This window comes from Augochlora pura, chromosome 6 (genome assembly GCF_028453695.1).
Source record: "Augochlora pura isolate Apur16 chromosome 6, APUR_v2.2.1, whole genome shotgun sequence".
Taxonomy (NCBI): domain Eukaryota; kingdom Metazoa; phylum Arthropoda; class Insecta; order Hymenoptera; family Halictidae; genus Augochlora; species Augochlora pura.
This window is the reverse complement of record NC_135777.1, coordinates 23,333,191-23,348,661: the sequence shown is the minus strand read 5'-3', so window position 1 is coordinate 23,348,661 and position 15,471 is coordinate 23,333,191. Positions and strand designations below refer to the sequence as shown.

The 15,471-nt window shown below is 31.6% G+C and overlaps 3 protein-coding genes across 4 annotated transcripts; all 3 read left to right on the top strand.

Annotated features, from left to right (window-relative positions):
• The first annotated feature begins 303 nt into the window (after nt 1–303).
• Nucleotides 304–5,873, top strand: Strump (WASH complex subunit strump). 2 transcript variants are annotated; one of them, XM_078182907.1, is made up of 18 exons: nt 304–624; nt 863–1,092; nt 1,208–1,310; nt 1,383–1,574; nt 1,656–1,870; nt 1,942–2,308; nt 2,398–2,673; nt 2,750–2,975; nt 3,062–3,297; nt 3,375–3,626; nt 3,732–3,914; nt 3,988–4,104; nt 4,184–4,353; nt 4,431–4,693; nt 4,766–4,949; nt 5,031–5,251; nt 5,322–5,475; nt 5,558–5,873. In XM_078182907.1, exons 2-18 carry the CDS (start codon nt 971–973, stop codon nt 5,709–5,711), a joined length of 3,435 nt encoding a protein of 1,144 aa, XP_078039033.1. In that variant the 5' UTR covers nt 304–624; nt 863–970; the 3' UTR covers nt 5,712–5,873. The 2 variants fall into 2 exon arrangements, with proteins under 2 accessions (XP_078039033.1, XP_078039032.1); XM_078182906.1 differs by having other exon boundaries at nt 304–628.
• Nucleotides 5,874–6,635: 762 nt separating this feature from the next.
• LOC144470989 (allatotropin) lies at nt 6,636–8,501 on the top strand. Its single transcript, XM_078182620.1, has 2 exons — nt 6,636–7,719; nt 7,955–8,501. Exons 1-2 carry the CDS (start codon nt 7,475–7,477, stop codon nt 8,097–8,099), a joined length of 390 nt encoding a protein of 129 aa, XP_078038746.1. The 5' UTR covers nt 6,636–7,474; the 3' UTR covers nt 8,100–8,501.
• A 333-nt stretch (nt 8,502–8,834) lies between these two features.
• Nucleotides 8,835–15,413, top strand: LOC144470786 (protein Aster-B). Its single transcript, XM_078182317.1, has 13 exons — nt 8,835–9,637; nt 9,752–10,046; nt 10,125–10,320; nt 10,934–11,214; nt 12,937–13,089; nt 13,196–13,319; nt 13,422–13,580; nt 13,660–13,781; nt 13,851–14,043; nt 14,113–14,343; nt 14,422–14,575; nt 14,647–14,767; nt 14,855–15,413. Exons 1-13 carry the CDS (start codon nt 9,591–9,593, stop codon nt 14,984–14,986), a joined length of 2,208 nt encoding a protein of 735 aa, XP_078038443.1. The 5' UTR covers nt 8,835–9,590; the 3' UTR covers nt 14,987–15,413.
• Nucleotides 15,414–15,471: the final 58 nt, after the last annotated feature.

Here is a 15,471-nt window from a genome sequence, read left to right as displayed (position 1 = left end):
TATTACAGAAAGTGTAAGACAGCTACAGTAATCGGTCCAAACTGATTGGTTGAAACCCCGCGGCTAAGCAGTGCTGTCCTCTCAGCACAATAGTGTAGGCTTCTAGTGAGCTCCTACGGCGAATAGACGGGAGAACTTGTAATAAAGATATTTACTAACAAAACATAAGCGTAAGAACAATGTGATCGTCGCTGTGGCTGGAGCAGGAGTGAGAGTGAGTCCTGTTCGAAGCGGATTATATCGGAACACACCTCTTTGTTTCCGGCTTTTTAATATCGCCGCCAGGGGCGCGCGCGTTAGCGAACCTCTACGGTTCGAAGTTTGGCCGCCAGTGTGGTAGTCGCTGCAATAGCAAGCGAACCATCCACACGAATACACACATAGCTCGTCTCTATTTACCATGCCTATGGTCCCGCAATATGGATATTTCCCTAGCCAACTCTCGCCGTACCCACAGATTGGCAGTGCTGATGCATTGCAGGCAGTGCAACCGTACTACCTGCTAGCTCAAGCCGGGAACTACACCTAAGCACCCTACAGATTGTACATACATACATATCTACATTACCGTGACGTAATCCCATATGGGTGCTTGGTCACTCTGATACATCGTCTGTGCTAATTGTATGTATGTAGTCGAAGTGTTATTTTCATATACATACATATGACCAGCATCCACTGTACATAACATAAAACACAAAGCAATATAATTTTTAACACCTGTACTTAAAAAATTAATAGAGCATTCTGTTTTCGAATTCAGTCATTTTCTTTACAGCGTTTTTACATGCTTTGCTGACTTTAATTCATAAATTGCAAGTTCATGTTGCATATGTATACATATGTTGTATTTCCTTAACAGGTCTTTTTGATACAGCCTTTTAACTCCTACGTGAACGTTGACGTTTGTTGTCATCGAAATGTCAATGGCTTATTCGCTGTTTTTATTCAAATAAACAGTCGTATAAAAATGGGTGATTTCTTGGCGACTAACAATATCTGCGGTCAAAATTTATTACGTTTGGTGTCCCGTGGAAATGCTATTATAGCCGAGCTGATGAGATTAAAGGATTATGTGCCAACAGTATTTAGGTTATTTATTTATTTATTTATTATTATTAATTATGAATGAAATAAATATTATTCTTGCAATAATTATTAGATCTTGATTTCCCGTTGAAATTGACATGCTCCTTCCGTTTTACAGTCTGGATTCAAAGCAGATAATACAAAAGTATGGTTCCATTATAATCGATTTTGCATATTTTAAATCGGTTAATGTATATGAGCAAAAAATAGAAAATGATCCAGTAAGTAAAAAAAGTGATATGTAAGTTAATGCAAATGATTACATAATAAATAGTTGTATTGTTTTTATACAGATTCTTCAAGAAACTGATGAGGATTTACGAAACAATTATTCGGATATAATTTCCAGATTTTATTTGGCATTCGAAAGCATACACAAATATGTTACAGATTTGAACACCTACGTAGATGAATTAGGAGATGGAAATTATATTCATCAATCCATAGATTCTATCATGCTAAATGAGGAAGGACGACAATTAATGGTACCGCAGTTCATGTTTCATTATCGATCGATTCCTTCTACCTGTAACACAAAATATTTAGATTTGTATTCATATTTATAGTGCGAAGCAGTATATTTATATGGAGTCATGCTACTTCTGGTGGATTACCATTTCAAAGGCTGTATAAGAGAAAGACTGTTAGTATCCTATTATCGATATAATGCACAACGGTCATCTTCAACTAGCGTAGACGACATATGTATGTTACTTCGTTCAACAGGATTTTCTAAAAATTCCAATAAGAGACCTGCAAATTACCCTGAGGAATATTTTAAGTGAGTTGTCCAAGTTTTGTTCGGTTTCCAGTATCTTTAATATCTTTCTGTACGAATGTCTCTTTTTCTAGGAGAGTATTATTAAATGAATCTCTGATAGAACATCTTATTGGACGTTTACGTTCGGACGAAATATATAATCAAAGTCTTGCTTTTCCACATCCAGAACACCGTAGTACTGCCCTTTCAACTCAGGCCTCAATGTTGGTTGTTATTTTATCATTTAAACCAAGCATATTACACACACATACAGCTATGATGAGAGAGATAGTAGATAGATTTTTCCCTGATAATTGGGTCATTAGCATTTACATGGGAATAGTAATAAATTTGTGTGATTGGTGGTCTCCGTATAAGGCTGCAAAAACAGCTCTTAATAATACACTTGACTCTTCTAATGTTAAAGTAATTGCACATAAGTATGGTGAGAAAATGAAGGTAATTATATTTTCCGTTTGTGTCATGAATATTTCAAATTAATGAAGCGTCTTTGTCTATGTATATTTTACATTGAATATATATTTCAGAAATTGATATCAGAAACGGAGGAAGTGCAGTTAGCAGGCACTTTAGACGACAGTGCGGTAGGATTGCTTGTAAAGTTAGTAAAAGAATGTAATGTGACTTTGCACTGGTTACTTCTACATACAGCAATGTCGACCATATCGCTAGAGGATTCAAAACGTTCGCGTATGCTCAGGCAATTGGTAGTGAATGAAAGTAAATATACGACAGTTGACTGTCTTCAACTATTACTAAGCACAGCTCAGATTGAACAGGATGTCAAACAATTATATAAAGATGTACGAGCACAATATTTTTCGTACTAACACAAAATCTATCATGTGTTGTATAATTAATTTCATCAATTAATTTTAGTTGTTATTTGGTAAAGAAACTAAATGGCTCAGGGATAAAGGAATATGCGTCGAGAGAATAATAGATCTTGCACAAATATTTGGAGGTAATAAATCTCTCGATGGTATTGAGAAAAATCAAAATCTTCATGCATGGTTCATGGAAATTAGCAAGCACATTGACTCTTTGCAACAAGAAGATGGAAGGAAAATAGCACAATTATTGCCAGCATTAGAAGAAGTGCAAGGTAATTGCGACAGAATATAAAATAAAAGAATTCAATGAATTACATTGATTTATAACAAAATATTATTTGAATCCATATGATTTCAGAATTTCATCAATTGGAAAATAATTTACACATATCTCAGTATTTAGCTGATACACGAGAAATATTGCACAATATGTTACGTACAGGAAGTATCACAGAGGACACTATGATTAGTTTAAATATAGTGACAGATTGTTGCTATGCATGGAATATAATGGAATCTTTTATTGAAACTATGCAAGCCAGCATAAAAGAATGTCCTCCTACCGTAATTAAATTAAAAGCATTGTTTTTAAAAGTAAATTTCATTTTTTGTATTCGACAGTAAACTATACATATTTCATATAGATACATATATGTCTTATTCCTTTTCAGATGGCTTCGGCGTTGGAAACGCCGTTATTAAGAGTGAATCAAGCACGTAGCGCAGATCTATCATCAGTATCTCAATACTATAGTAGAGAATTAGAAAAATATGCAAGACATGTCTTACAAATAATACCAGAGACTGTATTTGGTTTACTTGCCGAGATTGTACACCTTGAGACAAATGCTTTCAAGGAAATTCCTACTAGATTACCGAAAGATAAATTAAAAGAATATGCACAGTTAGATGATAGACTAAAAGTATTCTTCTATTTTTAGTATTTTCTTTTGCTTTGAATACAACCAAAAGTATATTTAGAATTATTTTATAATAATATATTTAATAAAGATCTAAATTTGTTTTAGATGGCTAAATTGACGTATGCTGTGTCAGTATTTACAAAAGGTGTATTATCCTTAAGAAGTGTTCCCTTGGGAGTGTTAAGAGTTGATTCCCATCGCTTATTAGAAGATGGTATACGACAAGAATTGGTAAAGAAAGTAACAGTAGCCTTGGATAATGGTCTTGTTTTCGAATCAAAATCAAAAGTAGGTTCTAAATAACTTTTACAATTCTTTTTACTCGTATGTCAATAATTAGATTTTTTACGTATTATTTTAGATACCGATATTACAGAAACTTAATAATTTAGCCGCAATTATGGATGGTTATCGTAAATCCTTTCAATATATTCAAGATTATATAAACATTAATAGTTTAAAGATATGGCATGAAGAGGTAAGTCAATTTTTATACATATATAATATAAATTATATAATTATATTTATAGCAATATATGCCCACTCTTTACTTATAGATAACGTACATTATTAACAATGCAGTGGAAGAGGAGTGCGTTGGATCTTCTTGGACTTCAGAAAGGTCATCCAGATATTATCAAGACGACAAATACACGTCTACATTAGATAATTCTGTTACTTTTATTGGCAGACTTGCCAGAGAACTTGTTCGTATAACTGATCCAAAGTAAATTATTTTCTTTTCGTAATTCTCATTATTTTTTATGTGCGATATTATACTTACATTTATGTATGTGTTTTTAGAACAACTATTTACATTGAACATTCTCTTGCATGGTATGATCTCAAAACACAAGCGGAGGTTCTAAATTATAAAATATTTTCAAAAATATTAGAAGCAATAGGCACACCTGGCTTAACAGGACTTGACAAACTTATCTCATTTTATATCGTCACCGAATTACATAGCTTAATTCGTTACATAGAAAGGAACCTTCGAAATAAGACGTGGACGTCTACGTTAGATTACTTTGAACCAATTCTAAATTCCACAGACACGCTTAAAGGTATTTATAAATTAACATATTGAATGTCTATAAATGCTCAGAAAGGTAATTTTGTTTTATTCATACGTGCAGGTAATATACCGAAGCTACATACTGCTGTGGCAACTCATGCAAATAAATTTTGTCCTCAATTACTCGAGTGGATCTTGAAAATTGGACATTGTCAGCTTCTCAAAAAGAAAATAGCATACGAATTAAATACTACATGTAAATTTGAAGCTAAACACATGGAGGCAGCACTTCAAACACTGAATGCGTATATATAAATATTTTATTTGCAAATCTATGTCTCATTTTAGTGATGAAACTTTTATATGCCACTTTTGTTCATTTATAGGGCTGTTTTATTTGAAATTAGTAAAGGGAATCATTGTGATCAGAATGAAACTAAAAGAAACGAACTCCTGCAGGAACTGAATGTTAGATTAGATTGGGCTGGTATCAGTAATTGTCACAACAATGTTTATATTAAATCACCAAACCTAAATAATATCGCACTGATTTTGTTTTTACTTACGGTATCGCAATTACCTAAGGTGTACTATTGTAAAAATGCAGGTAATCAATATTTCATAATTATAAATCTCTCAACGTAAGTACAAATAAATACAAATCCAACATATTGTAGGCAGTCTATTGAGTAAAAAGTCTCAAGATCCTCTGGATGCTATAATATTTACTATCGGAATACAGACAATTTTACGCCAGTGCTCTTTTGCTGCAATGACAAACTATGTTAAATATCTTTGTACATACGTTATTTCCTGCGTTACGCCTGACAGGTATTGTACTCTACGAACATCAATTAAAATGCATATCGAGAAATACATGTTCAGTAACGTTTCTTAATGTTCTATTCAACAGTGCAAAAACCGGGAGTGATGGAAATAACGAAGGATCGAATACTTTACATATTTTGGAGCTGTTTATAAAATATTCCGGTTTACCACGCTCATATATACTGAAAGAAATTCCAGTGATTGTCATGGATCATTTTCAAATGAAAACTACCAAATAGCTATATAATATATGATATAACAGAATCTTTTGTATAAACACAACTTATATCGTATTATAGTACGCATAAAGGATATTCTATATTTTGTACATATGTTCACATATAAATTTGTATTTTATACATATATATAACAATTGTATGAGTTATTGTTAAACATAAAAAATAAAATTCTATTATTACTATAAAGATTGTCGTTCATTGAATTATCTATCTGAAGCGATAAAAGGATATTAAATATTAATCTTTATAAGTTTACAATTCACTGAGAAGTATTTTAAGTATTCAATAACCCCTGGAGATTACATCGGTTCGATAACAATATTTCCGCGAATGTGTGGGTCGTTACTGCCAGCACCTGCAGTGGGAATTTGTATACGCATCGGCGGCTGAAGGTGTGATATGCCGCAATCGGCGGTGGCCGTATCATTTATGCAACAGTTTCTTCAACATCGGTCATCTTGAACTATATCTGGACTATCATTAATAAAATAAATTACAAAAATTGTTATCGCTGTACGAAATTGTGATGTATTTGGCATCTTTTACAGTGCGTATTTGCTTAAATACTGTATTTTAACAAGCGTAGGCGGCTTCGTCGGCTAGAACGGCCGCCGGGGGAACGTTGAAAGCGCCGAAAACTCCACCGTTCCTACAAACTATTTGAAAATAATGTTTAAGTCTCTAATAGCATATTTCATGCGGATCGAAAAATTGTATCATTTAAAAAAATAATTTTGCATCCGTTACAATCGTAGTTATTATAAAATATGAATAAAAGGGGAAGTATTGGCGGCAAGGACGTCATTGACGCAGTGAACGCCGACGGCGGCGGCTACTACGGCCGCTACAACGACGGTGTCGGCGGTCTGATACAAAAGGAACAGCGGTGAATCTGCAGCTCAGTCTCCCTTACGTGCCGTTACAAGACCACTCTGCTCGCTTATAGTTTAAATCGAGTTTCCTTCGAATTTCACGCAACATCATGGATTTAAAGAATCTCTTAAATTTTGAAGTTAAATATTTGTGGAAGACCAGACGTTGTAAAATTCTTTCAGCAACAAGTGCATCTTTCATTCCACAAAATTCGCATGCATCTACATCATGCATCCTCAGTTCAGTTTCATTCTCATTTTATTTATTAAATATTAATAATTGTATTACTATGGTATATTTAATAGAAAAAAAACGTAATAATGTTCATTTGTCCACGTAAGTATAAATAATGCGTATGTATTTATCTTGTGATAGATTCGTTGCTAAATTGTAAGTAATTGATATTTACTACGTACTTTATAATATTTATATTATGTGTGTAAATATACACACAACCGCTAATTTTTCTAATATCTAAGACCTCGTAACAAGTTCATCTTCTTTATAGTCGTGTAAGAGTAACATAAGCAATGGAGACGAAATTAGCCCGTTATTTCTATCGCGTTAAGAAAAGCATGGTTGTTATATCTTCAATTTAAACCGAAACCTAACTTTTATCGACATCGTGCTAATTTAAGATAATTACTGTTTCGTCTCTATCATTATATTATACAAAAAGATATGAAAAAGAATCCGAGCGGAAGCACATAGATAGCGTTATTATAATTAAAAAAATTTACAGTGATTTCTTCAGAAGAGCACGCAAATACATGCTGCTAGGTCTTTGTCATATCTGTTTGTTTCTTCTGGACAAAAATGATTATTTTCTACACTAATGTGTGCCTGTTACTAAGTAGTAAATCGTAACAAATTTTTAATATTAGAATACCATGCGGCCGACATTAATCATCATTTTGGCTTTCGCCGCCGGAATGATCGCTGCGACACCTAAACACCGTAATTATTCTCATTTCGTGAAACATTCTGTGAGACCCGAGCGGGTCATCCGTGGATTTAAACCTGTGGTGATGTCTACTGCATACGGCTTCGGAAAAAGACAAAATTCTGCTGATATTTCGAGTATTAATAAAAACGAACGGATCTTATTCACGCTTCTACGATATTTCCCTCAAGGGTATGTACGGCTACGGAAATTTCAAATAATTCTCTAGCCAATCATTAGTCCATTTTAAATTTTGGCGGCCAGCCTTCACATTTTAAACCGCGCCAATTCAAAAAATTCAAAGAGTACCCAATTAATTTATAAACCTGTTCGACATTATCGTTTAACGAATGATTCATAAAATTGTTTAAAAAATATAAATAACTCGTAACATCTTCAACTGTGTTGATTATTATTATGCTTTTAGGATACCTGTAGAATGGCTGCTTCAACAAATGAAGGCAAATCCAGCTATCGCTTCAAAAGTAACTCAATTAATAATGGATGGACGTGCTGACTTAACATCAACAATAGATCGTTCTAATCCTGATAGAACAACTTGGCTGTCGTAAATAAATTCTTCGACGACGAAATGATGTATAACATTTCTAGCTATACATTATAATAGTTTAATAAATCTGCGATTATAAAACAATTATTTAGTACCATTGACACGCGTGTTTGGTTCGATCAATATTTCTTTAGAAAATGAATTGTAATTTCCTGTGTACAGGAGACTTTAAGAACTTGCTGGAATAAAATTCAATTTTTTCATGTGTAAAAAACATGTAATGACCTACTATGAGACTCGTGGCGCCATGAACAGCGAAACGCTCAAGTAATTAACCAACATGTATGTAGATAATGTAGACTGTAGTCTATATTGTAGAGTAATCACCGTTTCTACCTCTAAAAAGCGTTTCCGTTTATTTTTAAGCGCTTGATTAATTATAATTGTTAAGTACGTATTAATAAATGCATTAATCAACAATTGTCCGTAGAATTCCTTTTTACAAAAAATTTCTGTAGACAATTAAAGAATTTAGTTAGAGTTTGACCATGGACTAAGTTATGATCAACACGTGCATTGTGTTTCATAAAAATTTTAGTCAAGTCAATTTGATCGCATTGATACATTGTAAATGAAAAAATAAAAATGTCTTAAAATGTGTCAATGAACAATTCCGAGTAAATAAACTATACGTTTGAATCATAAACTACGTGGAATGCAGTGGATAGAAAATGCTGTACGTCATGTTACTGGATACCGAATATTCCTAGAATACATGAACTGTACATGCATACATATATTGTACATACCAATATGTATCGCATTGCAAATATCGTGTTAGATTTCAAACACCAATCGATTACTACACGGTATTGATAAAATAAGAATGTGTGACATTTATAAAATTGTTATCAAAATTTCCAATTTTCTATGTAACCGCGATTAGATTCATCGAACAAAGTGTCGAGTGGAGTACTGATTAAACGAAGCAGCATTAACAAGACAATTATACACCGTTTTGCAACAGTTTCTGCATCCAGCTTGTTTAACCTTTTTTTAAATTGATATATTACATGCATCTTTGTTTGTAATGTAAATTTTTGCTGCGTATCAGTTGACCGGAAAAAAATACACGGTTAGTTCAATATGGTGGAACGTTTTTGATACGCGGACTGTTTTCTATTTTCTTTTAAAAAAACGTTACATATTGATTCAAATTTCTCGAAGAAAATCGTAAGTAAATGAATACGTGAGAGCTTGGTGATCATATGGTTTCGTAGAAATTAAAACAGCTGATGTGTATCTCATAAGAACCTACATTTATTTGAAATGAATTGTCATTATCGTGGCGATTACACATTTTGCGAAAATGACGCGTATGTCATCTTTTTAAAATGTAACTGCCGTAATAAAAAGAGTATCGTATTATTGCTGTGAATTGTCAAATTCTGTAGCCAAACTTTTTCTAAAAAACTGCTATAAACCTCGATATAAAGTTGTGATAAGTTCATAGAACTATCAATAATATTTATGACAGCACATTGTAATTATTATGTACTTTGAAGTGGAATCTTCACGAAAATATCCGATCACAAGCATGTGAGTAACATTTAATGATGTCTTTTATATTATTTTAATATATTAACATTATTTCTTGTCATCCGATCTATTTACAAAACAGTTCTGTAATATAAATATCTGTGCCTTTTGTAGGAATAAATCAGTGGAGGATTTATTAATCTCTAGTCACGATGTAATTACTAACATAAATTCTGCTGGATTAGATAATCAAAATTCAGCAACGAATAAGGGCAATGCTGTATCCGATAATACCCAAGAATCACTAACTGGAGCATGTGGAGAGCGAAGTAGTCCCGTTTCAAGCCCAAATTTATCTCCACGTCCTAGTCCGAAAGCCCGTAATAAACGAGATCATTCTAAATCGAATAGTGATTCAACTACTAAAGAGTCTAATAATGTTAACAAATTGGATGAAAACCAGTCGCATGTAAGATTTTATAACACTTATTGTACTTTTGTTTTAAGGTACTAGCTAATGTAATGTATTGTTTATATTTGATAACAGGATGCGGCAAATAAATCGTCGGACTCTTCTCAAGCTTTAAAAATTTCACATGAGGGAAAAAAGGAAGCTCGTGCTGGAGAGCGAAACAAAAAGAAATCATCTTGGTACAATGTTTTATATCCAACATATAAATCAAGGTCTGAAGATTTCAAACGAATATTTAAAGATGTTCCAGATGATGAAAGATTAATAGTTGGTAAGTAATTTGCTAATGATATATTGTTAATAAGAATAAATATTTTTATTATAGTAATTTATTTTCATAATACAAGTTTTGTAAATGTGAAAAAGTGTTTGTCAAAGAAATATTTAGTTCTGATGAACAACTAATACATTTACTTTTTGTAAAAAAAAAAGTCTAAAATGTCAATATTGCTTGAATTCTTATCAACAGACCTGAACATTTCTTTTTTCTATTGCAATTTTATCTTTTTTAATATTACTGTTCTTAGAAGAAAATATCCTTTGTATTGTATGCTTTCTAATTTTCTAATGTCATCAGACATAAGTCAGATATATATTTGTTTTCTTTATTAGAAGATATAATGTTTCATTACAAGAAGTCAATTGAAAATAAAAACTTCATAAACATGATACACTCTAAGAGAAGAATGTTACACAATCTAGTAAATATATTATTCCACAAACATTTTTTCATATATACAAAAACAGTAGAAATATTTTACGTTTTAATGCAAAGTGACTTATTATATAATAAAATATGTTTATTATTGACAATAATATTGGTTATATTAGATAATATTATAAGTATTAAATTTAAAATATATATCACGATGCGTGATTTTTAGATTATTCATGTGCACTACAACGTGAAATATTGGTTCATGGAAGGCTTTATGTTTCTCAAAATTATGTATGCTTTTATGCAAATATCTTCAGTTGGGAAACCGTAGTATCTTTACGTTGGAAGGATGTTACATCTATTACCAAAGAAAGAACTGCCATTGTTATCCCTAATGCAATGATAATATCGACTGCCACAGACAAGTTTTTTTTAACATCTTTCGGCGCAAGAGACAAAACCTATGTAATGCTATTTCGTGTATGGCAAACTGCTCTTATTGGTGAGGTATGGACATTTTATGTTGTACATAAATACATCGATAACTCATTCAGGGTACTTTCATATGAGATCGAAAAGAAGTGTACTGTAATGTATATCAATATTTGTTATATGAGGTGTTTTTAGTTAGCAGATAACTGCAGTAATCTTACACGATTGACAAATGTCTACTCATCTTTCATATTTCATGCTACTATTACACTTTGGAAGTTGTGTAATTGATTACAAGACTTATAAAGGAATATCCCAGAAAGGTGCAACAAAATCATGACAAACGAAAAATTGCATAATCTTCGTGACAAAAAGTTTCTAATACAGTTTATTATTTTCTGATTGGCATCGTTTTTGAAATATAAGTAATTAGAGTTTTGAGATTCATCTTCTGATGTATGCTGTTTCTTATATAACTAAGCATGTGGTAAAAGCATTGACGCGTATAAATACATGTTTGCATACATTATGTCATTAATAGTAAGTATTTCAATATACTTTTCGTGTTTCTTATTAAATATGTCTTTTGATTAATGTCGGATTTTCATGTGACAAGTTAATTTTTTTTTCAATTTCGTTCTGTTTTGTTTTGATACATTCGGAAAACAAGACAGTAACTCGTCGCCATTAGAGTTTACATTTAGAAACAGTAAACAGAACATAACGGTATTAATTCAGTTTCATCGAATAGTACGTGTACTTAACGAATATCAAAATTAATCGTCTCCGAATTTCTGTCACTCTGTGTGAAAAATTTCAACATTTGTTGCTTCATTAAACATAAGTAATTATCTTCGTTCAATATTTTAATTAAATTATTTATACTTTTGAAGAAATACGTGATCGAAATGATATTCTTGATAAGAACAAATTACTCCAAACGAAGTTGTTGATTTGTATAAGATTAATCGGCACAATAACAAGTCATTGTGATAAACAGATACGACTGACAGTAATTGAAATAGAATACAAAAGAAGAGTTTTGTTTATTTATTATTGATAATCTCATTATTTTTATTTATTGCGTGAGTTTTATTTGCCTTTTAAATAGTATTCTAGTAATTATTTTTTTGACATGTAAGTCGTGTATATTTGGTCGTTTAGAGTTTATTATTGATATTTGCTTCTTAAATGTAAATTCATAATATTTATTGATAACATGATTTTAAGTCACACCAATGTTCAATTTTTGGGTTTACCTTGTTTTATTTATACTTCTTTTTGGATCATATACATTTTTTGTCTTATGATTTTATTAAAAAAATATGACTGTGACTAAATTTAATTTAAATTCAATTTTATGGACTTTTTATACTTTAATGTGAGGATTCTGCATGTATTAAATATTTTGTTATCATTTCGCAATACTTTATTTTTAGAATACTTCCACTAAGTTATCTATTACTTTCTTTTTTTCATTAAAGCTACTATGTTTGGCCTTTTGAATTTACCGAAGCTATTTGTTCTGATATATGAATTCTTGTCAAAACAAATACGAAAATTCGAACTTATCACTTAAACACGTATCGATATGCGCATGTGGTAATTAAGAAGTGCGTGACGGAAACCGAACCACACTTAATTGCTTTTATTTCGAAAATGAAGCCTCCGACTTCATAACGGTACATTTTACTGTTACACTATATTTTGTATTATGCACCACATTAAATAAATTTATTTCACTTTGTAAAATAACTTTAAATTATAATTTTAAGCATAATATATTTAACTTTTTAGCCAATGAGTTCGGCAGAGATGTGGCAACTTGTCCATTCATGTTATGGAGATGAATTGGGCTTAACATCAGATGATGAAGACTATGTTCCACCATTACCACCGATCGATGACGAGAAGTTATCAACAAGATTATCTGTGGAATCGTTTTCAGAGGTATTTTATAACATGAACGTATCAAGAACAATTTGCGATTAAGTGATGCAATTATATATTCATATATCCTCCCTTCGTACAACATTTGTTTGTTTTCAAATTAAAGCTCGAAAGCAGTAATGTAGAAAATTTGGAAACTGGTACAGTAGAACGTAGGTCACCACCAGATCCTACTCTGGATGCAACAGATCTCAGTGATACAACAGAAAGTGAAGCTGAAAAACATGGATGTATGTAACAAACGTGATAGATAATAGAATAGAAATGATAGATAATGAATGAGGGAATAATTTTTTGCATGTATTGTTGTATAACATATTTACTGATTTTAGTGAAGTCCAGCATTCGAAGCAATGTAGTGTGTACTTCACCTCATGAAGGACGCCTAGTCGGCAAGGCTACGTTACCTATCCATATTGATCATTTATTCACTTTATTATTTACCAATTCTAAGTTTTTCTTAGACTTCCAAACAGCTCGTAAAACTACAGGTAATCCATACATATGCAAGGGATTATTTAATCCAATATGTAATTAATTTGTTACATACAAACGTTTTGATTAATTTAGATCTAGTACAATCATCTTGGACACAAAACGAACAGACGGGTCAAAAAGTTAGAACTTTATCTTTTACAATAGCTTTGTCCCAACCCATTGGACCAAAAGCTTCTCATATTACAGAAACTCAGGTAATTATTGAACAACAAAAGTTTTACGTATTTCTTTTATTCTTATATTATATGATAAAACATTTGCAGATAATGTTGCCATGCAGCAGACCAGGTCAATTATATGGTATTGACGTGGACACTGTGAATGCTGGAATTCTGTATGCCGATTCGTTTCATGTACAGCTTCATTACTGTATAAACAGTATCTCGGAAAATGAAACAGATCTCACAATTTATGCTCAAATAAAGTATAGAAAGAATGTATGGGGTTTTGTAAAAAGTAAGTACTTAAAGAATATGGGCTTCGTATTCGCAATGGATAATAAATTATTTTTTACTACAAAAATAGGTGTCATTGAAAAAAATTGTTGGGCTGGATTAGAAGAATATTTTACGAGTCTAATAAAAGCGCTAACTATTGAATGCGAAGAATTTAGTAATACCGGAGGGTTGAAAAGGAAAGCAAGAAGAAGACGTCGAATTACAGGAACTGGTATTACTTTACAACCACTTTCTGCAGATCATACTTCTCCCAGTTTACAAAATGCTTTGAATTTACCACATATTAATGATAATTCCGGTATGTGAACAAATAAATCGATATTATATTGTTACGTTTCAACATATTACAATCTTGTAAATCATTTTGAACACACAGCTTCTGGAGTTCGCGGCGATCCAAATATAATAATTAGTTCAATGCTTTTAATTGCTGTATTATTCTTGATGGTAATTAATGGCCTATTATATTATAAACTATGGAGTTTGGAAGAAGCTGCAGCCTACACAATCATGGATTTACATGTGTTAAAGTTGGTGCTTTATGTTTAATACATTTTGAGAGTATTTAATTGGAATGTGTCTACACGTGACTACTTTTTAGGAATACTCCAAAGACTGAAGAAGATTGGATCCACTTGTTGCAACAACAAGAAAGTTTGCATAATGTAGAAATGAGAAAATGGCAAAGAGTACTACATACAGCTGCACAATTACTTAGACAGGTATGTTAAACACTATATGTAGTGTTATGAAATTATAATATCACACTACATAAAATAAAAATTTATATTCTTAATGTAATTTTGAAGACTGAAGAATCACTGACGGAGCTACAAATGAGTATTCATCCTACTGCATCAGAAAAAATGTTCTCGATCTTAAAACCGAGTGTAAAAAGTTTTAATTCGCATACAGTGCAACAGAGTCATTCAGAAATGTAATAAGGTGTAAAATATTTAAATGAAAGAATTATTGTAATATGATACGCATCTAAAAGTATCGTTACAGTAAAATCTAAGTTTTCCAAATAAGAGGGGTATTATTAATAATCGTTACACTTGTATATAATTTATAACGAGGCACAGAAATAATGCTGTGATGCTGTATCTTTAAGCTCCAGATGTGCAGCAACACACGTGAAATATTTGACACATAGGAAATGTAATTCTCTATTGATTTTAAAGATATCTAGTATTAAATTTTCTTTCTTATAAAATATTAAAGCTATTCGATCTCTTTTGATGCCGATCATATATATAAAAAAAGCATACATACATTTATAAATACAGGCATGTATATTTGTGTATGTGTATAGATAATGTATATTAGTATATTGTAAAGGAAAAATAAATAATTTTTAAAATCATATATGATGTCATCAGATTTTAAGTTATCTTGTATTCGATCTAAAATTGTAATCGTATTT